General features: G+C 46.6%; 1 protein-coding gene across 2 annotated transcripts in view; it reads left to right on the forward strand.

Moving 5' to 3' along the window:
• Window positions 1-24,632, forward strand: part of LOC128972454 (gamma-aminobutyric acid receptor subunit beta-4) — a 72,046-nt gene extending 47,414 nt beyond the window's left edge. The window contains exons 4-9 of one of the 2 annotated variants that reach the window (XM_054388441.1): window positions 99-319; window positions 14,723-14,805; window positions 18,956-19,093; window positions 20,657-20,809; window positions 23,513-23,769; window positions 24,255-24,632. In XM_054388441.1, coding sequence (XP_054244416.1) covers window positions 99-319; window positions 14,723-14,805; window positions 18,956-19,093; window positions 20,657-20,809; window positions 23,513-23,769; window positions 24,255-24,632 — 1,230 coding nt within the window. The remainder of the gene's footprint in view (window positions 1-98; window positions 320-14,722; window positions 14,806-18,955; window positions 19,094-20,656; window positions 20,810-23,512; window positions 23,770-24,254) is intronic. The other variant, XM_054388442.1, reaches the window with a different exon arrangement.
• Window positions 24,633-24,950: the final 318 nt, after the last annotated feature.

The raw sequence follows: 24,950 nt of genomic DNA on the forward strand, positions 1-24,950 counted from the left end.
TCTCTTCACAGGGGAGATGCTCAAGTCCCCTAAGCATCCTCATGGCTCTCTCATTCCTACCCTGGAGCCAGGCTGATGTTTGCATGTTTCTCTCCCAGGACTACACCATCACCATGTACTTCCAGCAGAGCTGGCGGGACAAACGCCTGGCATATAACGACCTTCCTCTCAACCTAACCCTGGACAACCGGGTGGCTGACCAGCTGTGGCTGCCTGACACCTACTTCCTGAATGACAAGAAGTCCTTTCTGCACGGGGTGACGGTGAAGAATCGCATGATTCGGCTCCATCCTGACGGGACTGTGCTTTACGGCCTGAGGTGAGTCGAAGGGAAATCTCTATTGGTTGTGGCTGAGAATGGCATCTCACCTGAACTTGCCTCATTTCCTGAGATATTCTGGACCCAAAAGGCACTGGAGTGTTGCACAGTGTTAAGGTGATTCTCCCCTTCTAATCCACTGTGGTGAGACCCCACCTGGAGTACTGTGTCCAGTTCTGGAGCCCCTATTACAGGAAAGTTATGAGGGTGCTGTAAGGTGTCAAGAGAAGGGCCACCAGGATGATCAAAGAGCTGGAGCTCCTCTCCTATGAGGACAGACTGAGAAAGTTGGGGCTGTTCAGTCTGGAGAAGAGAAGGCTCCGAGGAGACCTTCTTGTGGCCTTCCAGTATCTGAAGGGGGCTACAAGAAAGCTGGGGAGGGACTTTTTAGGATGTCAGGGAGTGATAGGACTAAGGGGAATGGAGCAAAACTAGAAGTGGGTAGATTCAGATTGGAAGTTAGGAAGAAGTTTTTCCCCATGAGGGTGGTGAGACACTGGCACAGCTTGCCCAGGGAGGTGGTAGAAGCCTCATCCCTGGAGGTTTTTAAGGCCAGGCTGGAGGTGGCTCTGAGCAACCTGATCTAGTGTGAGGTGTCCCTGCCCATGGCAGGAGGGTTGGAACTTGATCCTAGTGTTGGAAGGGATCCTTGAGGTCCCTTCCAACCCTAACAATTCTATGATCCTGTGATTCTAAGTACCTGTTCTTTCTCCAGTCTGGAAGTGGTTGTTTCCTTTGGGTCTCTAAGTTTCCTGTGTTACTACAGACAAATGTTGGAGATGGGAATAGTCTGCTCTGAGCATTTCAGGTCACTGTCATTCATGTTACATAACACTTTGATTTAAAACCTTCACTTTCAGTTGCTTATAAATTCCTTTGGCCTGTGGAGGTGAGACTTCTTTGCTTTCCTCTTTAAGGCTGAATTTAAGTCAAATCACTTCAGTGGGGTTTGTGTATGTTCCAGGAGGTGTGTTTTTGTAGAGCTATAAAAATGTCTCTTCACCAGAGCAATTCTGAAGAGTGAGGCTTGAAAGCTGATATCTAGTAGGAGAACTATCTGCAGTGAGGTGGCTTTTTATGGTGACTGGGATAAATTAACAAGGGCAAGTCCCCAGCTTTTGAAAATGCTGTGCCTGTGTGTAGTGGATGTAGCAAGGTGTGGCCTTGCTGAATTATTTAAATATGTTGAGATGCTGGGATAGGAAAGTGTCATGGTTGGAGTTTCCCCAGGCAGCAACAAAGGACCATGCAGCCATTCACTCCTACGCTCCTCTGATGGCATAAGGAGGGGAGAAGACAAGATTCAAGGCTTGAGACAAAGGAGAGAGAGGGCATGCTTAAGTTATGATCACAGCAGAAGACCAAGTAGACTTGGATAAGGAAAAAATCCTTTTAATTGAAACAAAACCACCATCAATTCACCAGTTGAATCAGTGAAGGACAGTGATAAATACAGCTAGACCCTATGGATATACACCTTCCCCTCTTTCTGGGCTCAGCACTGTCACCTCCTTCCTTCCCAGTGATGTAGGGCAGGCAGGGAATGAGGACTGTGGTCAGGCTCTGTCTGTTCCATGTTGTTTCTGCCACACCTTCCTCCTCAGGAGGAATCCTCACAGTCCTCCCCTGCAGCAACATGGTCCTTCATGAACTCACCCAAATAAGTGTGGGTCCCTTCTGCACAAGGCAATCCTCCCAGCGATTGACTGCTCCAGCACAGGTCTCCCTCAGAGTCATGGCCTCCTTTAGGATTGGTCATCTGCTCCAGCATGGAGTCCTCCATGAGCTGTAGATGGGATTCTGCCACACCATCCACCTCTGAGGGTGCAAGGTCTCAGCCTGGCATTTCACCATGCACCAAAGGGGAATGGCTGCTCCAGCATGCCTCCCCCTCTCCTTCCTCACTGACCTGGGTGTCCACATGGTTGTCCCTCTTATCCCACTTCTCTCCAAACTGAAATAGGAAACAAAAAGAAATTGCCCAAGAGGTTTCTTCTCTTGAATACATTATTGCAGAGGCGTTGACTGGCTCAGGCTTGACCAGGGCTGGGCTCAACAGACCTTCTTGAAGCTTCTTGCAGGAGCCATGCCAGTAGCATCTTCCCCTGCAAAATAAACCCCCCAGGAACAAACCCAACACACTAAGAGTTACATGGAGGGGGCAGAGGGCTAAAAGGGCAGTCTGCAGCTCTAGGTACAAGTGAAGGTTTTGGATGCTGTAGCTGAAATCTAGGCAATGATTTTCTCAACACTGCTTGTCTTCTTTGAGCTTTTCTCCCAGTTTGATTTTTGTGTTGTGGGGTTTTTTGCACACACAACCCCGCCCCCCCCCACCCCCCCCCCCCCTTCTTTTTTTTTTCTTTCTCCTTTCTGACTACCAGAATTCACAGCTGGCTCTTTAGACCTGCCTCCACATTCACAAATGACTGTGATAGCAGCTCTGGGCTTACATCCCAGTACAGCAAAGGGGGAGGAAAGACCTTTCTCCTTCTAAGAGGGTACACCCACCCTTCCCATTTACAGTATCAGCTCCTCTGCTGCTTCGTGTTTTGTGGCAAAGTCTGACTTGCTATGATTTTTTTCCTCCTTTTTAAGTAGCAAGGCTGTTATGAGAGGGGTAGGGTGGGGCTGGGTGTAGGCACAGGAAGGTAGGAGGCTGCACAGGGCATCATTCTGCCAGGGCAGCAAGGTGGCTGTGCCCTGTGCTTTCCCTATGGCAGAGCCCTGGGAAGCCAAAAGAGCAGCAATCACTGCTGGTGCTGAGGGACAGGATGCAGTGCGTGGGGTGATATATGGACTGTTTTTTCCTTCCAATTAGTGGATGCCTCTTGCTCCAGGCCCAGAGGCAGGAGAAGGTGCAACAAGCCCAGCTTTCTGACTCTGTCCCAGTTCTGCCTCTCCCTTCATGGGACAAGTACATCCATTTCACTACCTTGGGCCAGTGTCCTTGTCTGGCTTCCCACAGCTGACTACTTCGTGTTTCCTTATTGTATTAAAACAAGAGTGAAGGCTAGGCAAGAAGATTCTTTGGCTAGGGGTAGGTTACAAACAGAAATTCAGCCTGTTGGAAAGAGGAGGCCAAAGTGCTGTCAAGCTCGAGCTGCTCTGTGCTGCTGAGCCAGCCCACTTGAGCACAGAGCTGCCTCCCCCAGGCTGGTGGGAAATCTTTGCACACACCTGCACAGCAGAAGAAGGAGAAGTGTTAGTATATTTTTATCAGCTGCTATTTAGCTCAACTAATGAGCAGTGTGAACCCTGCAGCACAGATGACAGGCAGCAGAAGTCCTTGAAGGGTTTGCACTTGGGCTGGGACACTGTGCAAGCACCTCCTGAACTGTGCATTCCCTTCCCCTCCCACGGGGCTCAGCAGTGAGGGGAAGGGAGCTTAGCTCCCTTGCATGACATGTGTAAACGGATGAGATGAGGAAAACTGCATCCAGGCCAGGAGAAAGAAAATGACAGCTGTTTGCCCCTGTTATTTCCAGGGCCATAGTAAAGAGCTGCCTGTGTTGTTTTAACTTTTTGGCTGGTTTTCCTGGAAGCTGCTCTCTTGCCCCTGGAGAAAAAGGCAACTGCAAAAATGAAGCACTGCGCAAACACAGCTCCTGTTCTCAAGCTGTACCTCAGGTCAGGGTGGTTGGTTTCTACTGTCCTGAAAGCACAGGAGTTCATGGGGACAAGCCAGGTGCCCTGCATGCTGGAAGTCCCTCTAGCTTTATTCACAGTGGTACGGGCAATGATTTCTTCAGGGCTGCTTCCTGAAATCACACCTGCAGTTTTGCTGACAACAGAAGTGTTAGGTCCAGTTTTGCAGGTGCAGATTATCTGTGGTCCTATTCAAAAATGCATCACCACATGCACAGCAGGTCTCAGAAAGAAAACAGGCATTGGATATTCACCTGTGTTCCCTTTACCTTTGTAAAAAAACACCCATGCTTGTCTTGCAAACAGGAAGAAAAGCAGAGGTCCTCCTAGCACCTTGAAGCCTGTTCTTGTCTTTTCCTGCATTTTCTGGAAGTATTCATAAAATAATGTTGCCCTGATGGAAGAAGGCCAAAGGAGGGAATTTCTCTTTCTTTTCCTTTGATTGCCTGTTTATTTTCCCCCGAGCGAGGTACCACAACTCTGCTCCTTTCTCCTGCTACTTTCTCACCAGTAACTTCCCCCTCCCTTGAGCTGTAGCAAAGTGACTCAATCATACTATTTGTGGCACAACAGTAATTTTTCTTTCCAGCAGTCTCTGATGTCAGAGACCAGGAAGGATGACACCCTGGCAGGCCCCTGCCTTCAGGAGCATTCAAGTGACTGGCAGGATCAGGCTCAAGCTCTGGCTCAGACCCCAAGGTCCAAGTTAGCTCACACAGAAATCAATGGGTATTTTGTTTCTGACTTCAGTGAGAACAAGATCAGGCTTCAGATAACTTGTTTGCCTGAGTAAATGAAGCCCTTTATTCTTCCACTACACTCCGTTGTGAAAGCTGTGTGTCAGAAAACCATATGCTTGTTTTTGATAGAATTAGCAAATTAATGGATGAAGGGAGTACAGCAGATGTAATATAGCTGCATCTTAGGAAAGTGTTCAGTATAGAAGCTTACTCCAAAATTAATTCCCACTGGGCTCAGATTAAAAGCTGGTTGCCAGGTCTCCAGCAAAAGGAATGCAGAAACAGCAGTGGGCTGAGCCGGGGTGGTGATGCTGGGCTGCTGCAGGGCTGGACTCACAACCAGTACTGCCTACCCCCTTCCCCAGCCAGTTAGTAGATGGCAAGAATCTCAGAAGGCCAAACAGGGGTCTGAAGCCCAGATCTAGCTCAGAGGACACTCTTATCTCTGCATACATGAAGCAGTGTGGAGCATGCAAACTGGCAGAGCTGATTTTAGGAAGGGTTTTTAGGAGGTGTAGACTGGTGTGATGGTGCCTGAACCTGCCTGGACACCAAACACCCTACAGGAATTAAAAGTGGCTGTGAAACACAGCAGCTGGTCACCTGTGACACATAGCATGGAAGTGCTAAACTGATGTGGAAATTCTGCAGTAGAGAGGCTTAAAGAAGCTGTCCACAAAGACAAAGAAATCAGCTATGGAGAAGTGGAAGGGGCCAGATAAAATAGTGAGGAAGAACTGGGTAGCACTGACTGAATTCAATATATACTTTTTTCTTCTAATGGCTTTTTTTTTTTTTTTTGTAAGAAATTTCATTGGTTTAATCACTTTTAAGCAAACAAAAAAAAGGTGATTTTTTTTTTTTTGTTTAAGAAAGCATTTCTGAGAGTGTTCATGTTTTATTCCTAATTTTATGTAAAGAATTTTTCACTTACATCAGCATTTCCCTCGGTATTTCATGCTGCTTTACTACCACTGGTGATGTCAGGGTAGCACAGAGAATCATCAAAGGCTTTCTCTGGACCTCCAGGGACAGTCTTAGTCCACCTCTACCACAGTATTCAACAAGCTTTACATTATCACACATCTAAGCTATACACTATGATCTGAGATTTTTATGTCCTTTTCTAGACCATGCAGCATCCGTTTGGTAGTGAAACAAGTTGACACTTGTCAAATGCTGATGTCACCAGTATTTTGCTATCTGTTTTCAAAGACCTAAAGATAGAAGCAACTGTAACAATGCTGAAATTCTCGTATGGTAATCTGAAATTGTGTTTGCAACCGGCTTTAAAACACCCTTCAGGGAGATCTTGAAGCTATTTGATTTCATTCTAATTAGAGACAAAACTGGATTCCAGCAAAACAGGTGCTTTGAGGAGCCCAGACTGCATCCCTGAGCTCACAGGGGTGGGATGGTAGGAAGCAGGCAGGAAGCTGGGTGGACAGCAAGAGAGATGCAATGCCTGGCTGGCGAGGAGCCCAGGCAATGTAAACTGAGCAACTGCAGAGGAATTTGATGACAGAGACTAAATCCTGTGCAGAGAGAATGAGGGATCTCCTCCTGCGAAGGTGGTAGTGGTGGTGGGGAGCATGTGCATGTGCAGTGTGGGGTTTTTTTATTCCTATCCACAATAGTCACTGCAGTGAGGTGTGTCTGCAGATGAGGCAGTTTAGAAGCATGCAAAGGTGCCAAGGCAGAGTGGAGCTCTGAGCCCTGCTTTACTGAGTGCTCCCCTGGGGAAGCAGACCCCTGCTGCCTCCATCAGTGAAAACACCTGCTCAGGGTTTAAAGCAAGGGTGGTGGTGTCAGGGAGAACTGTCCTAGTTCAAACAACTCAAAATTTCCAGTTTTGGGAGAAGTTAGAAGTACCTGCTATGGCAGCACTGAATTTCTGCTTTTTACAGAAAAGCATCAGGTCAGCTGCTCCCTGAAATGTAACAGCTCCTGGAGATTACCAGCCCCCCACGTTTCATCAAGCTACTGCTGACATGCTTGTGGGCCAGACCTTGTTCTTGGGCAAGGCAGCACCTAGAGCACCACCTTTAGCTCACCTCACAAAGGGAGGCAGCACAGGTTAACAGATGTATGCCAAACATCCTACCCACTCACCAATCCAGCACCAGTTACAATTATCAGTGTCCTCCATGCCACCCTGGTGTGCCTGCCTCCAGGGCTGCCCTGCCTGATCCCATGGCTGGGGCTCTGCTGGAGCTCACCTTGAGGACTTCTTCATAGCTCTCAATTCCAACCCTCCTCTTGATTAGGGCCCAGCCCTGTCTGTATTATATTTCTCAGGTCCCAGCCTGGGGCTGTTGGGTTTTCCAGCTGATAGAAAGGCTTCTCCTTCTAAGTCGAAGCCTTCTGTTTGCAACCAGGTTGCAAACCAAGTTCTCTCCATGGGTGTTACTTGGTTTTCTGCAGAGAATATGACCTGATGGGCTAAGACTGAGGAATTTTATTTTTTGTACTAAGACCATTGAGCAAGTTTCTTCTCCCATCTCACAAGACAGAGGGAAGAAATCTGCAATTTTGGCTTCCTCTTCCCTCCCTGAAAGAGGTTTCTCTGGAAATGTGAGAGATGATTCAGGCTCTACCTCATTTCTAGTAGCTCTTCCTGCTCCTTCCACAGATTAGGCAAAGACTACAGAAATCTCTCCTTTGGCAGTTTGAACAAAAAGAGTCAGATTTATGTCCATCTAGCCAGCCTCTTGGAGCTAGTCCTGCAACTTTGTACTGCTCCCGCCACAGGGCTGCGCTCTGGGCCAGCTCCTTAGCACAAAGATGTGTGGGTGGGAGAAGAGTTTGTTAGGTGAGTGAGAGGAAATGAGAACATAATCAGGAGCTCAGCTCCCTAGTTGAGGTTAAGGACAGATCCTCTTCTGCATTTTTGCCTCCTAGGGTTGGGAGGAAAAACTTAGCCGGAAACAGATGACGGAAGTTTAATAATATGACATTTCAGAATTACCTTAGAAGCTGTGGAAGAAATTGGAACTTGCTAAACCAGGATAAAGCAGCAAGCTAGAGCTGCTTCTCATCCTTAATGTTGCAAGAACAGAGGCAAGCATCATCAGGGCCTGGCTGGGATTGCTGCCTGTGCTACCTCTCCTATAAGCCTGACTCATTTATTAGCAAAAAATCGAGGTCAAGGGGTATCCACAAAGAGCTGATTACCACCGGTTCCTCACAGATCTCTAGACCAGTTTGGATGCCCTGAACTCCTGGCTTACCCTGGCAGCACCTCTTAGTCTGTCTGTTTGTCCTAGCCCAGCCACCACTCTGAGCCTGTTTCTAGACCCTGTTTATTCTTTGCCACACCCCACAGGTTTAAGTCATAGGTTACCATTTTATTAATTTAACCTCATCCTAGCCTGATACTGTTGAAGAAAGAGACCTCCTGCTCCATTAAGTCCAGGTCACTGTTGTCTGAAGCAACTGCAACAAATAAGTCTCCTTTTAAACCTGTTCCACTCAGGTCTCTCTTGTCCCCCAATCCAGTTGATAGCTTGCCAGGTGCACAGAGCATTTGCGACAGAATAAAGAGGCAAAAAAAAGGAAAACCTTGCAGCTAAGGCAACTCTATTTTGCATTCTCTAAGGGTGGAAAATTGGTTGATTTAGATGAGTAGTACCCTGAGTACTAGTTTAAAAGAGCTTTTTTTTCCTTCCCCCATTTGAGTGCACTGCACACTGTTATTTATCAAAGGATGCCTATGCAAGCACAGATGCTTTTGGAAACAGAGTGACCTTAGCAGGATTGTGCCAAGGCTTATGGAGTCAGTTTTAGGCAAGCAGGCACAAGGGGAAAATATTTCATATCCTTGCCTTGCTCTCAGTTCTAACATGACCTCCAAGAGTTTGTGAAGATCAGACTGTGTTAAAAGAATGGCAAAATCCACCACGGGTTTATAAATCCCTCCAGGCCCTTCGAAGTTTGTGCTTACTGCCAGGCAGAAGGTGACATTTGCCAGCATGGTTTTATGACTGGCTTGGAGAATGTGCAGAGTAAAAATTCAATTTTGAATTTTTTCCATGTTCAGCAAAACAGCAATTTTGCTTCTCTCTCTACTCTTAGTCACCAGAATTCCCTTACGGGTCTAGCTTGTCCCATGAGGCAAGCCTGCACAAGTCCTGCAAAGCTTGAGCTGCTTCCATCCGTTCTCCTTATTACTGCAAACTGGTGTGAGCTTTAGGAGTCTGTATCCTGAGGATGTGGGGGCATCTTCAGCTTTTCAGGAGATCTGAAATCCAAGAAGTTGTAACCAGCAACTTTAAAAAATGTTTGTCTTTTGCTCTGAGAGAGTTTATGTTAGTCCCTGCACAATGACACTTCATCCATAACTTCAAAGTAGAGCTCAGTGCCTGAGCCACTGGCTCTGTCTCTCCTTGAATGAAGAAGGCACTGGTGGGGGTATCTGTTTCTCATCCTATTCTCATCCATACTGGATATTAGGCAGCATCCTTTTGAGGCCAAAGGTATCAAAGGATGTTACTAAACATTGGATGTGAGTGGCCCACACAGTCAGTTTGTTGCCTGGGTTTGGTGTGTCTCCATGAACATTCTCTTGGGCATCTCCCAGAGAGAGCACAGCAGAGGCTGGTGACCATTCTCAATGAACATTTTGTGTGGGTCCAGACTCTTTTTCTGGAGGGTAAGAATGTCAGTGTGGACAGTGTTCTGTACCCATTGACACTGTCCCCCGAAACCAGTACCAGGCATGTTTAATTTGCTGGTATTTACATAGTTATGATGCAGACAATACAGTAGCTTATTTTATAAGGATGAGCTTAAGGGGAAAGAGACCCCACTTGCTTTTAGAAACCTCTCAGTAATTATAGTCTTCCCTTCTCTCCCACCCAATCCTCCTTAGACACCCTGGACTTGGTCCTCTTGAAATCAGATGGTATTTTGAGGAAACAAGTTTTTCCTGTTATGCTTCTAGCTGGTGAATTTGGTTTTCCTGACACACTGGAGATGATCTAAAGGATGAATGAGTGGCTGAGGGCCTTCAGGGTCCAAGCTTTGTAGAGGGAGTTCTGACTGAGGCAGGAGCTGAAAAGGCAGCTACCTCAGAGGATAAGGAGGTAAGGATAGAAAGAAGACCTTCAACCATGGCAGATTTTAATGGCAGATTGGAGCTCTATGCTGCCCTATGTGAACTTATATAATAATTCTATGTAAGACAGAAGAAGCCATTGACAAATAAACAGTGATGAGGAGGATCAGAAAGGGAATGAAATGGTTGGTGGTGGTCATGAGAGAGAATATTTATTGAAGACTGATGGTTGGCAGAAACTCGAGCATTTCCTTTTGAACTGCAGCTGTGGCAGGACAGTCCTCTGCTACTGCTGGGTTTAGCTTGCAAAGCAGGCAGCAGTGGAGGGACAGCAGGATGAGATTTCAGTACCCTTTCTGTGCTTTGTCAATACAAGCTTCAGGTGGGCAGAGCTTTCCTCATTGTAACAGAGACCTACCACCCACCCTGCATGACTTAGAGCTTTGTGGCTGCTCTTCTGGAGATGTTTTCTACCTCTCCTGAGGTAGAAGGGTGCTTTCTAGAAGGAGATATCCAGGCTTCTGCTTGCATCCCCTGCTTACTGATAGAGAAGGGGGATCTCATCAGCCCACAGCTTGCCAGAGTTGCTCAGCCTCTCATGAATGCATGTTCCTTTTTCACTTTTTTTTTTTTTTGATATATGGTGTTTTCTCCACAACCCTGTCTCCCCTCAGATGAACTGTATCTGCCTGCCACTTGTGCAGCAGAGTAGCAAGGCAGTGAAGACTTGGTTGGTTGGTATCACAAGTGCCTGCAGACCTCAGGAGAAATTATTAGGGCGAGGGCATCACTTTTTTTTTTTTTTTTTTTGTGGGGAAGGAGGTGTAAAGGTTGTGACACGCAAGGGGACTGACCTGGAGGTCCATGGAGTGGGTAGAGGCTGAGGGAAGAAAGGGGAGGTTGGAGGTTGAGGGTGGTGGCGTCGGCCCGGCTGGGCTGCCGGAGGGAGCGGAGCTGTTCATTGAGTGCGTTGTGCGCGGCGCAGGCGAGCCTCTCCCCTCTGCCGGGCAGTGTCTCTGTGAATCGCCGTCAAAGCAGATGAGATTTCACACCACACAAATTTCTGAATTTAAAAGGGAAGGGAGGTGGGTAGAGAAACGAGAAAGAATGAGGGGGAGGGAGAAGATGCAGGCTGGCCAGGCGCCAGTGCCTCTTGCTAACGCCACGGGGAAGGTGGCTTCCTTCCCTGGCGTTCCCTCTGGCCCCCGCGCTCCCTCTTCCCTTTCACTTCGCTTGCGTCTCCTGGAGGCAGCGCGTTCTGTCTAGAGCTGTTTACAGGGCGATGGTTTGCTATCTGTCTCCTCATCTCCTTTCTCACAGAGTGAGTATCCACTCCTCCTCTGCTTTCTGTCTTTTAACCTCTTGTTCTTCTCCAGCTCTCCTTCCCCAAGCTGCTTTACCCCTTCCTTCCCCTGAACCTTCTCCTCTGTTCCCTTACCCTGGTGGCCTCCTGTCCTGCATTGTTTTCCTGTCTCTCATGTCCACTCCCCATGTTGTCTTCTATGTGCCAAGCAAGCACATCTCTTCGTGTAACAGCTCAGAGCATATCAAGGTGATATATTTATACTCCTCAAAGCATTGGTCCTGTGACCTTCTGGACTGGAGATGGCATGTGCTGTGACCCCGCAAAGTTGCTGAGATGCCTGGGTTTTGCCCTCATCCCCCTTTGGTTGCAAGAGATAAGTGGAGCATCTCATGCCTTTATGAGTGCCACCTCCCCATGGTACACAGCAACCAAAGGAACTTGAGAAATGTTGGTTTCTGTAGGAATGTTGAGTCAGTCACAAGTCACAGAGGCCACAAGTGGACATTGCACCAACAGTGACCAGTGCTGTGCAAAGCAATGATGGGGTTGTGGTGCTGTAGGTCACCCATGGACTTCAAGCACGGCAAGGGGAAGCTGGTGTCCAGGATGCTTTTTCAGAAACGAAGTCTAAAGATTTAAGCAATAACTTCCTCTCTGTTTTATACCAAGTAGAGCTGCTTTATCAGGGTTTAGGATGCTCAGATCTAGGACCTGAGCTGATCCTGGTGCCCCAGACCAGCTGCCGCTCATTCCTGTTATACTGTACGAGCCCCACATCCAGGTAGTCCTGCAGTGCTGGTGTCCCTGGGCTTGCCAGTTACACCTCACTGTGGAATGGCACTGCAGCTGAAATGATCCAGGTGAGCAGGTGGCTACAAGCCCAGGACAGGCACATGTGGCTGTGCTACCTCTGCTCTGAAAACAGGACAAAACCTTCACTGTTACATGGCCCAAATTTTCACCTGCCCAAGCAGTGTTACATGGGCAGATCCTCAGGAGTCTGGGAGCTGCAGCCAGCTGCAGTATCTCTGGAGCATACTGAACCATGTGGTGTGGGTACAACTGCCCTTCAATTGGAAGGAAAGAGAAATTATCAGGCTTTTGAGGACAGATGCCTTATTAATCTTGTTTTTCTCCTTTCTGCCCTACCTGTCCTGAGGTCCTCTTCTTTTTAAATCAACAGGGCTACATTCTGCCCTGATGTAAATCTCTGCTTATATAAATTGGTGTGATCTTGCAAAAATCATTGGAGTGGCCCTGGATTTGTGCCGGCTGTTAACAGGAGCAGGATTTGGCGCATGGAGCGTGGTGGCCATAGCTCACTGTGTCGTGCTCTGCATTTCGAACCAGCACTGCAGGTGACAAGCAAACCCTGTCGAGAGGCAAGAGAGTCCCTCTCGAGCCAGAGAAAGCTTCCCCTGGATGTCCTTTTTGTGGCCAGGTTGCAACTCTGGAACGGGCGCTGTGGAAAGGTTTTAACCCCCAGGGTCCAAAAAATGGGGTGGAAAATTTTCATTTAATACGTTTTTGCATCTCACACTTCAGGGGAAAAAAAAAGCAAATGCATTTGTAACTGCTGTTTCCCATGGATGCAGCATAATGCACACAGTATATGCTGTGTGCGGCATAGGGGGATGAGTCATACCCATGCATGACTCTTTGGTCTCAATGCCCGGCCAGGATGGACTCTGTACCTGCCACTTTCAGCTTTTCTGGCAAGGTGCAGCTCCCTCCAGATGTGCTTCATCTTTCTGTGCCCAGCTACCCTGGACCAGGAGGATTAGGGTAGGAGAGGTATTGGTTTTCCAGCAGCCTTCCTAGAGATGCAACACTGGGAGGCTGCAAAAAGCAATACACATGCAATCCCAAAGTCATGGTGATAATTTTTAAGTGGCTCCTGTCCTGTTATCCTTCTCCCCCTCTGAACTCTCTCCTCCACCCCATCCACATTAAAGATGGAAGGGTTGGGAGCTCACTTGGGCCCCCTGCTTGGAGAGAGGGCACTTGCAATGTTGTATCTAGACCCAGTGAGGATATATATAAATTCCCTCCGTCTCTTCGGATCTATTTATAGCACGGCAGGCAGTGGCAAAGGCTCTCCTCAAGGCTTCATCTCCTACAAACAGTCTTCACAGACAGCAGAGAGATAAATTTAGCACACGAGATTTCTTAAAGAGCCAGCAGCAATGCAGGGCTGCTTGCCTGCCCTGCTGCAGCCCCCACATCTATACCCACACTGGGGGAGCCCTCTCCCACAGATACTTACCCACCCACCTTCTCCCCCCACCCCCTTCCAGTTTTCTGTCCAGCTTCATCTATTCACTCTCCCTTTCTGGTCTCTTTTTCTGTCATTGATGGTTTTCTTTCTCTTTCTTCTTTTTTTTTTTTTTTTTTTTTTTTTTTCTGGTTTGCCATCTCATCCTCTCTGCTTTCTTTTTTTCCTTTTTTTCTTTTTTTTCCCTTTCTTTTCTGTCTCCCAGGCCACAGGGCTCAGAAGATAAAGCTTTCACGTTAACAGTTCACTGGTTATGCCTACATAGTAAAAAATGTGTAGCTTGATTAATGCCTTCCAGATGGTTAATTGAAAAAAAAGAGGAGGGGAATGCACCAATCTCTCCCCCCTCTTCAGCACTCTGCACACATACATTACACAGGAAGAAAGCTGCATTAAAGGGTGAGGGGAGCAATATATTTGAGAAATAAGGGCAGCCTGTTAACTCCAGAGCAGCACTGCTGGGCTGGTGAGTTAGCTGTTGATCTGCTCTGTCCCTGCTTTATGCCCTCTTCACTTATCTACCCCACCCCAAAATTCCCCATTCTGGAGAGCAATTCTCCTTCGTGTACACCAGGTAACACACACAAACCCTCCATACCTCCTCATGTGAACTCCACTGCAGATACTGTGCTGCTCTGCTCCCACCCTGTGCTCTGATGCCTCAAAGCAACACCAGCCCTCATTGTTTCCCCATATTTAATTTTTAGGGGGATGAATCCAGCTCTTCCCCAACCTTTCATGAATCTTGATCATGGAACTGGTTGTACAAGAGACTTGTTACTAAAGCCATGAGCTCACAGGAGGAGAAGGGCCCCCTTGGTGGGGTCTGGGCTTTTGGATTTGGCAGTGTCAGAGTGGGTGCAACGGAGGGGGGCATAGATGGATTAAGGGCTGCAAGTAGGGTCATTAGGGCAACTCAAGAGGGAGGTGATAATGTGATCAGTTATTCATCTCCATAGGTCATTGCTGGGCAATTTAATCAATACACCTGCTTTTATGGACGTGTGTTGGCTGTCTCTCTCTTAGGAACTGAGTTCTTCCCCTGCCCGTAGCTCTGCCTACTGCTGATTTCTTTGTCTCTCTCAAGAGAGCGACAGAGGAGGAACACAAATCCCTTCCCACCCCATTAATAGAGATACTGCCTTGCTGACGTGAGTCACGAAGGGTTTAAGCCATGCAGTTGAGGGTGAGCCACATCCAGCCCCCTGCCTCACACAGCTCCCACCACGGATCTCCCTGGTTTCCAGGGCAACAGCGGCCCCAAATGCTGCCTCACTTTCACATCTGCCTTTCAGTTTTCCCTTTTCTTTTTTTTTTTCACCTCTTTTTGATGAGGAAAACCACACAACTGATTAAATTTTTTCCTGCTTTCCCCATTCAGGATCACCACCACAGCTGCTTGTATGATGGACCTGCGAAGGTACCCCCTGGACCAGCAGAACTGCACACTGGAGATCGAGAGCTGTGCGTATGCCGCATGCCTCCCCTCTGCCACACGGTGCCACCCCAATGCCACCCACTCCACTCCCAGCTTCCTGCTTATGGGATGCCTCCAGGGGGTGTAACCTCCTGGAGGATGTCCCTTGGGACAGGGTGAGATTCCCTCATCCAGACTCCAGCCTGATGAGACCTCATGGGTGGAACGCCCAGGAAAATGGAGCTCTAGCAGCAAGCTGGGTGTTGAAAACACTCTCAACCTGAGGAGGGTGGTGAAAGCCTCCCTTAGCTTTAAGAAATCCCTGGGAGCCTATCTTCAATCTTGGCTTGCCCTACTCTGTGTGGGAGGTGGGACCAGAGCCCTCCTGCAGTCCTTCCTTGCCCAGATCTTCCCTTGACTCCTAAGGAAATCCTCTTCCAACCAGACTGGCAGAGAGAGTCCAGCTCTCCCTCATAAAAATGCACTGCAGTATCCCCACAGGAGCGGTCCAGAGCAGCAGATCTCACAGTAATGATGATGCAGCCTCCGTGGTGATTATTAGAGAATTGGGTTTTTTCATAAGAAAGGTTGCAGTGCATCCCCAGTTGGAAGGCACTGTGCCTCCTCACCAGCCCTGCCTGCACCTGGGAGCCCTCTGCCCGCTCACTGTTGGGGCTGCCTGGGATGTGCAGCCATGGCACTGCTTGGCGTGGTGGGTAATGGGATGCAAATGAGGGCCTGCTGGAGGCACTAATGACATGTCATTTCTGGCACTCCTTAGCATTTGGAGAATAATTTAGGGTACAACCAAGAAAACAGAAGGCAGAGAGTTACCCACAGTTCCCCATTTTGTTCTTAATGGGACGTGTCAAGCCCATTTATTAGTTGAAGCCAGGTTTCCTTACAGTAGTTCTAAGGTACACACAGAGATGAAGAGATTCAGTCATTTCCTTCCTCAGAACTTTTGTCTTTTACACAATTGCACACTCAAAAGCTGCAGGGCTCCATTTTCTTTGCTTCCAAGTCCACACAACTCTGGAATAACAGTCTGACTTAAAAATCAAGGAATATATATATAGACATAAAACAAACAAACAAGCCACTGAAATAGCCTCTTTGAGGTGCAGGGGTGCTACTGTAAGGCAACAGCAGGCAGCTGGGGGTCTCCTTCCCAACAGCAGCTCAGAGCTCTTACCTGGAGGAGATCAGCCAGGGCTGGCACTGGCTGCTGATCCCATCCCTGCATCCCCAAAATAGCCCTCAGCACTGCCTAGCTGTGTGCCAGGCTTCAAAAACAACCCTGGTGAAGCAGGTAGCAAACAGGCTCTTCATCTGATATTTTAAGACATGGTATCAATACTATATGATATTTCAGGTGGAAATGACTTGTCTTTGTGAAATTTCTTTTACTTTTTAAAAGTAAATCTGATTTTCTTTTTAAAGCAAAAAATCAAAGTGAAGGATTTAGTTTTAGACTGAGCAACCTTTCCCTTTAGAATCACTATAAAAAAAATTGGCTTCCAGAAAAATGTGTTTGATTTCATTTTGCCTAATGACATAATCATAATAACGAAAAAAACCCCAACAAACCTCCAAAATTGGTACCCAACACCAACAGGTCATAGAATAAACGGAACAGAGCTAGTTAACTGTGAGATCTCCTAAAATTAGTTACTGTAATTTGACATTTTCATTGCTGATCAGGAAGTAAATTTGAAGTCACTGCTGTTAAATTTGTGGATGATAAAGCTCACAGTCTGCATGGCTTGCTCACTGCACATTTGAATACCTCCCAATTTAAATACATCCAGAATGCATCTGAAAACAGCTGAATGTGGAGGTCTGTGCCTGGATGAGGGAGTGTGGATTTGTACCTACATGAGTATCCACCAGGGAAATGACAAAGGAATCACAGTACTGGGCACCACTGCTAGAGGTTTCCTAGCAAGGCTCTGACAAAAAGGGCTGGAGGTTTGCTTATATAAACCAGGAGAGTTGTGAGTCAGAGTAGGGAACTGACCAGCCTCTGAATATGTCACTTGTGAGATGGGGAAACGGAATCTGTCTATATTTGATTTCCAAAATGTAGAAAGGAAATTGAGAAATCAGAAGAGGTTGAGAAAAGATGCTAGAAAGCAGTTCAAGGGCTAGAGCAGATGTTTTGCAGTGAGAGAAACCTCAATAGCTCAATCTGGTTTGTTTACTGCAGAGGAGGTGGAGAGGTGACTTGTTTACAGGCTGGGTGCACCTCTGCAGAGGGAGAGCACCAGGTGGAAAAGGCTTGGTAACCTCCTAGGAAAATTCAGAACAACCACCAGAGTTTGAAAGGCTAACCCAGATGAATTCAAATCCATACAATATTTTTAGCTTCAGGAGAGTCTGAGGCCCTGGAACCAACTACTGTGAGGAGTGAGGGACTTGATTGTTTCTTGCTGCTTTCCACCCTTGGGTCAGTGCTCTGGGAGAGATGCTGCAGCCAGATGCAAGCACAAGTTCCTGTGCTCAGTGCTGGGGTACTTGAGACAATGCAGCAACCCCTGACACTGCATTGTCTGCAGCAGATGAGGTGATAACTTCAGGGTCCTGAATCTTTGTAGGTCTGTGGCTGCTTTGCCACTTTACTGCCATGGGGGGTTAGCTGATTTATATCAGAAGCAGATCTGGCATGGCATTTGGAAGGTTTTTATTATTTTTTATCACCTATGAATAAGCACAGTAATGACTGAGAGTGCAGGATGTGGGCTTGGAGACTACACAGTCATCAAATAATTCAGTTTGGGAAGACACCTCAGGGTGTCTCTAGTTCAGCCCACAGCTCAAAGCAGGGTCAGCTATGAGATCATAGCAGGTTGCTTAGCTCTGTCCACTCAGGACCTACAGGATGATACAATCCTGAGAGGTTCAGCCCTAATCTGGGGTAACCTTTGGCCCCTAAGGCTAAGTAAAATAATTTCCCCTCTGTAACACATTCATTTCCCTGATCCCACTTAGACACTGGTGATGGTTTTAGTGGCAGCTGTCCCTAGTGGATGTCAGCCTTGCTGGTTATTGCTGGACAACTGCCTCTGCTGTGAAGGCTTGTGGATAAGGCAGGCTGACATGCAGAGCAAGTTGTGAATGAAAGCTATCTGTGGGGACAGGTAAAGTTCATGCTCTGAAGGAAGCCTTGCACCATGCTGTACCAAAGTCTGTATATATCTTACTGCTTCTCTGCACACAGAGGTGCACAGCTCTGCACTTTGCTTAGAATAACAGACCACCCCTTGTGCAGCAACAGCCACAGTGCTTCAAAACCCAGCTTGCCACAAGTGGCATTAATTTTCAAGGGGAGATGAATCCTTGCCCTCACAATGAGCAGGACTCTGAACATCACACTGATGAGAGGGGAGCTGCATGATTTTGTCCCCTGAGGCCAGAGCATCTAAGGAGTCTTTCTCCTGCACTTCCTTCCAGCCTGTGCAGCCCTGTCTGGCATATATAGTTAGAGGTTAAAGTAAGAGGCTGTACCCTTGGCTGAGTTAACAAATCCATTACCCTGAAATATAAGGGATGGGTATTCATTACCAGCCTGACTTCCCTTCCCCTCTGTTCCCATTACTGCTCTTTTCAGTTAGCACAGTAAAACCAGCCCTGATCTCAGACTCTCTGTCCACTTCCCCTGCTGCAAATTTTCACTGAGAGTACTTAGAAGAGGGAGATTCTCTGCTGTACAAATTTCTTTTCAACTTCTGCTGTAAATCTTTTTCTCCCCGGGAATTTGCGGTACGTAGCTGCTCTGTTTGCCCGGTGCCCAGCAGAAGGCATTGTGCGCTCTCCCCCTTCTGGTAGGAGGATGCAGCTTTTAAAGAGCAAAACACCGTGTTTGGTGCATTTGACAGAGGCTTCGGATGCACGAGTTCCTGTCATGTCAGCCATGGAGGTTATATAACACAAGTCAAGGCTTGACAGGACAGTTCTCACCTTTTTCTGCCGAATTCTAGCCTGAAGTGGGAGTTCTGACCAATTTCTTCTTCTTCTCCTGAGGACTGTACTGCCAAGCTCAGCTGAACGAGAAAAGCAGGGAGGGGCTATGCTTGCTGTCTGAGGATGTGGGCTTTCCCCTGGATCCTCTTCCAGATCACCTTAAGTGAAAATGGGGGTGTCATCTATTTCATCTTGTCAGCTCAGTTCTCTCTCTGTGCTGCTTCTTCTCTGCAGATGGTTACACGGTTGATGACATTGTCTTCTTCTGGCAAGGAAATGATTCTGCTGTCACAGGGATGGAGGTGCTAGAACTGCCCCAGTTCACCATTATTGAGCAGAGGCTGGTCAGCAGGGAAGTGGTCTTCACCACTGGTGAGTTTCTGCTGAAGGGATGCAATGGAATGTGCAAACCTTCTGCTGATGGACATCAATGTCGTTATTCTGATTCAGATTCTGAGGCACTAACTTAGGATCTAGGCTTCAGTTTTTCATGTTGTGCCTCTGGAAAAGTGGCATCTTCTGTGCCCATCAAGTGCTCCTCTTCAGAGACTTAGGAGATCATTTTTTTGCTGCAGTTGTTTGAATTTCTTAGTCAAAACACCAAGTGAGCTCAAAATGGAACCTCTTTAGAAGGTTCTCAGCTTTTATCTTATTTTTATGTGGTTTGCAACTGGCTCTTGAAGCTAATGTATGTGCAATAGTAAGCAGAAGCTGAAAAGCAAGTGCTTTATGAAATTATGCAATCCCATCTGTACACAGTAATAAAAAGATCTGGAGAGAGTAACTTGGACAATTCATATACAGAAAGTTGGAAAATTAGAGAGGTTTGGATCTCGGTTGCTGTCTTCACTTTGATCTGTCATGGAGTTCACTGCCAAAGCAAAGTGTCACACACCTGTTAAATAGGACAGGTTTTGGAATGTCATCAAATCACAGCCTGAGTCTTTCAGTGATGGTGGCAGATGGTGATGTTGTTACAGTAATGCCTCAGGGGGGGCATACTGGGAGCAGGGTCTCGTTGCAATGGTAATCTGGAGACCCACCACAAGAGGCAGCTTTTCTCCAAAAGAAGTTTGCAGTCTAAATGGGTTATTTTTTTCAAAGAAGATTGGTGAAATACAGTGTTCAATCTATGCAGATGATACATGATGGTGAGAGACCTAACTTTCTTTTCCCCAGGCTATCTTCTTGATCATTAAAGACTGGGGTTTTGTTACTTTAGCTGCCAACCCACAACTGCACCCACATTTCAGGCTGCTGTGTTGCCTAAAGATTGGAGGTGGGAAGGAGGAATGACTTGGTCTTTGTTTCACAGCAAAGTGAAGATGACCCTGCTCCAGTGGAAGGACTGTAGAAGTACTTATTGTCATCACTACCCACATTAAGTTTGCTAAAAGATTAGAAGGAAGTTGCAACAACTTGGGAGAAAAAGCCCTACAGATTACCTAACTACTCTATTTGCATATGAATTTGCCCAGTCTGACCATAACCCATTTTTAGAACAGCATGGGAAAAATATGATTCAGATCTTCATTGCTGTTTGGAGGAAAAGCTCTTACATGAAAGATTGGAAAATCATCTCTCTGCATCCAGATATAGGGTTAAAGTCTCTTGTGTAAACCTGTATCAAACTGGCATGCACCATAATAGCAGTTTCCACACCAAACAGGCATTCTCCCATGGTGTCTGGTATAATAATGCAACTTATGCAGAGTTTCCTTTCCCCTTAATATTCTGAGCCAACTGAGCAGCCCCTTCCCAAAACCTGATGAGTTTGCAAAACCGAATGAAGCAAAAAAGGAGAGATTTCTCCTTATGCCTTCCTCTTGAGAACATTTTCCAAATAAAATATCAATACCTAACCCTAAGCTCTTACCATAAATTCAGCTTTGCCCTCCCCTCATATTACATCTGCCTTTAATCTCTCGTTGACAGGTTCATATCTGCGCTTATCCTTGAGTTTCCGGATTAAAAGGAACATTGGTTACTTCATCCTGCAGACCTACATGCCATCTATTCTCATCACCATCCTGTCCTGGGTCTCCTTCTGGATCAATTATGATGCTTCTGCTGCACGAGTGGCACTGGGTAGGTACCTGTTCACTATACATTGCAGCAGCTGTATTTTTGCAGGAGATCAGTGCGGACAGCTGTAAGAAACAAAACATCTTTTTCTTTATGAGGTAGCAGGAAAGCACACCACATAGATTGGTCAAGCTTCTTGTCCCAAATGAAGGGCATTCTTTTTCTGAGAACAAGCTTCAAATTTTCAGCTAGGAGAGCTACTTTTTTGTTGTCATTGTTCAGAAGTATCAGTACTTTCCAAGCTTGAATCTGTAGTATATGAATCAGTAAAAGTTGTAACCATGAATTTCTGTGGATGCAAGTTTAAACTTCATAACAAAAGCAGAAATGGTCACAGCTTCTCAAGCATGTGAGAGTCTGACATGCCTATCAATTACTTCACTCTGCTTTGTACCTGCCTTCTTAAGAAGGAAAATTTGGGGATGTCTTGGCTGGTAGGTGTGCTGGGAGTAGTTAGTTGGATGATAAATGCTGATGATGGGTAGCCAAAGGATGGTAAGAATGGTGAGTGAATGGCTAGAAGATGAGAAGAATAAAGGAAGTAGCATTGCACATTTTCAGCAAACTTTAGGCCCCATGCAAACACTTTCTGTGGCTGAAGACCACCAAGGCAATAGGTGGGACAGGAGTTAAAGTCCTCCCACATAAATAAGAATGTTTTTCTGTAAGAATTAAAAATGAGGTCTTTTAAGCAACAGAAGGGAAGTGGAGGTGGATTGCAGATGAAGATTTTGAAGAAGAGGCAGGAGAAAGGGGGGGATGGCTGACACAGGAGAGTGGGGCTGTGCCACAGGAGAGAGAGTTCAGAGGAAATAAGAGAGCCAAGGAAGGAGAAGGATTTAATCTGTGAGTGGGAAAGGCTCAGAGAGTCAATGGAGCATAGGTAGAGGCTGGTTCCTACAGAAAAAGTTAGAGGCTTAAAGTAGCTCTAGGAGAAAACAGAGTTTGAGGAGACCCTGAGCAGAGATTGTTTGTACAAAGATAAAAAAGAAACTATTTAGTTGCACTTGCTTGGAGAGGCTGGGGCAGGGAGACAGAAAGGGAACAACATAGTAAATTAAAAAGGTAAGTTGCATTGACAAGAATGTAATCAGTGAGGGAAGAAAAAGAGACCATGGCAGACGTTGCTGGCACAGTGAAAGTACAAGCAGAAGGGTGGACATGAGATGAACAGCTGTTGAATTTCTGCTGACATCTGGATTCAAAGTAGAAGACAGAAGAAAAACATTGTAGATCAGAACTGGAACGGCTCTCCCTAAACTACTTCTGACAGTTCTCTATCTAACTTGTCCTTAAAAAGCTCCAAAAAAGGAGACTTTACAGCCTCCTCTGGGCACTTTATCTCCAGATTTACCTGCTTGTACAGTCAAAAAGCTTTTCTTTGCCTCTGTCCTAAGTCTCCATTGCAATTTATCCAGTTCATAATGGAGACGTGGAGAAGATTCTATTCCCCTTTCTTTGCCCCAGATTTCTGGATATTTAGACTACTGTCTAAATATAGACAATGTAATACATGGTATGTATATAAATATATCTCCTTTCTATTTACTTTTCTGTGCACTGAAGACTATTAGTTCCTTAAATCTTTTATCAGAAATGATGCTAAAGACACGATGAGGGTGCAAGGTAAACAGGAGAAGCAGAGGTCTAGGATGCACAGAGAGGCTTGAGAGTCCTCACTGTAGAGGTAAGACTGAAAGCAGAAGAGCAAAATAAGATTATGGAGACTATGAGAGCTTCCAGAGAAATAAAAAGGAGGGACACTAGAAGAAAAGGATATCAGCAAGGTGGTAAGAAAAGCAGGAAAGCTAAGCTAATGGGAAAAGAGGACTAGGTAGAACAGGAAAAGTTACTGGCTTTCAAAAGAAGCATGAAGATTCATTGCTATCTTTTGGAAGCTGGCAGAAAACTGTCAAACAGATCAATCTGAGGCTGCTCAGTCCAGAGGCAAGAAGAGGCTGGGAAGAAACCATAAGAGTACTGAAGGTGGAAGACAAGCCATGGTGCACCAGGCTCTTGGAGACTTGAATAGAAGGGGGGAAGAGTATAAATTAAGCAAAAAAAAAAAAATTTAAAAATGTAGGAAATGTGAGAAGACCTAAAAAGCTGAGCAAGAGGACTATGGGAGGAGTGTGTACAGATAAGTGAAACAGTGAACGGTAAAGCTGGTGGGAGGCAGATGGGAGTTGGTGGAGTCAAAGATGTAGACAAAAGCCTATGAGGCACTCAAAGAAAGACATCTTTCTCCTGTTCATGGCACTGAAAAGACAGAGCAGATTATAAAATCACGATAAGGAAACTGAGGCATTCAGTGGTATGCAGGGAAGCCTGACGAGTTCTTAAAGTGGATAAAAAGGGAGGAGAAGAGGTTGTGAAACTGAGAGCAAACCTAAATGTTTCCTACCGCTTTGAGGGAAAGAAGGAGGATTGGGGAGGACTTAAAGAACTAAGATCCAAAGGGCATTGATCCAAATCATCGTGATGATACTCAGCTTTGGCATTTTTCCCCACTTTGGCAACTGGTTTGTTTTCTGCAGCAATTTTCACTGGTCAGCTGGGCTTAGAATAATCACAGTTTTCTTCCCATTTTCACTGCTGCCATCCCTCCTGAAGCTGTCCAGCTGGAAGGAGAGATGGTGAAGCTGAGAGTGTCATTTCAGGAAACCATCCCACCTTGGTAACAGAGCACCTACCCTCTCCTTGCAGGGGTCACCACTGTACTTACAATGACTACCATCAACACTCACCTGCGAGAGACTCTCCCCAAGATCCCCTACGTCAAGGCTATTGATGTGTATCTCATGGGCTGCTTTGTCTTCGTGTTCCTGGCCCTCCTGGAGTATGCTTTTGTCAACTACATATTCTTTGGGAGAGGCCCTCGGCAGCAGAAGAAACAGAGTGAACGGATCAGCAAGGCCAACAACGAGCGCCACCGTTATGAGGAGAAGAGGGTGAGAGAGCAGGTTTGTCCCCTTCTTTCATTGTGGCAGGAGAATTCAGACTCTCCACCGTTCATTTGCTCCTGGGTGAGCTGTGGAGCAGCCTTTCTCCACGTCATGAGACATGAACTCCAGTTCCCCTAGCTGGTAATTACTGGGAATCTTTTCTCCTTGATCATTTTGTCATCATCCTCAAGCCAGCCTCATCAGGACCATCCTCTTGCATGGAGCAGGTGTACCCAAAAGTGCCCCTGTGGCTTTTGGTCCTCCTGTGTTGGCAGAATCATACTACTCAGCTCAGATTTTTACCGCAAGCACATGTGGCTAGTCCTTCAACTCCAGCTTCACCGAACAACATTTTCAAACGCAGAGGTCCACGTTCAGAGCTCACACATGAACCGAGCAGTGGTGCTGTTACACAGAAACCTGTTCAAAATCCTCCCTGACAGTGTGAATCTGTGTGCACAGGACATCCCTGCTACCTTTCCTCTCTGTCTTCCCTGTTTTAGGTTGACCCTTACGGTAACATCCTCCTCAGCACTCTGGAGATGAACAACGAGCTCCTGGCCACGGACATGATGAGCAGCGTTGGCGACTCTCGAAACTCTGTCATGTCCTTTGAAGGCTCAGGAATCCAGTTTCGCAAGCAGCTGGCCTCTCGGGATGGATTTGGTCACCACCCAACCCTGGACCGCCACGTCCCACTGACCCACCACGCTGCAGCCCGCAGCCGTGCCAACTGCCGCCTCCGCCGGCGGTCATCCAAGCTGAAGCTCAAAATCCCAGACCTGACAGATGTCAGCACCATTGACAAGTGGTCACGAATCATTTTTCCAATCACCTTTGGATTCTTCAACCTTGTTTACTGGTTGTACTATGTAAATTGATGCCTGCAGCCTCCGAGAGAGATAGGGACAGACACTCAGACAATGACAACACAGGAGTGTTGTGGTCTTTTGGGTTTGGGTTTTACTCTTTACTCTCATGATCATTTATTCCTTTGATTCATTAGATCTATTCTAAGCTTACCGTTCTCTTTTCAGCACATGTAGAACCATGGAGTATGTGTGTGGGGGTAAGGGAAAGAAGGGTAAAAGGGAGGGGGGGGTTTGTTTCAGGGAGGGAAGTGTTGATTTTGGTTTCCTGCTGAAGGACTTAAATCATTGTAAAAAAAAAAAAAAAAAAGGAAAAACAACAAAAACCAC

The sequence above is a fragment of the Indicator indicator genome, chromosome 17 (genome assembly GCF_027791375.1).
Source record: "Indicator indicator isolate 239-I01 chromosome 17, UM_Iind_1.1, whole genome shotgun sequence".
Classification (NCBI taxonomy): Eukaryota; Metazoa; Chordata; class Aves; order Piciformes; family Indicatoridae; genus Indicator; species Indicator indicator.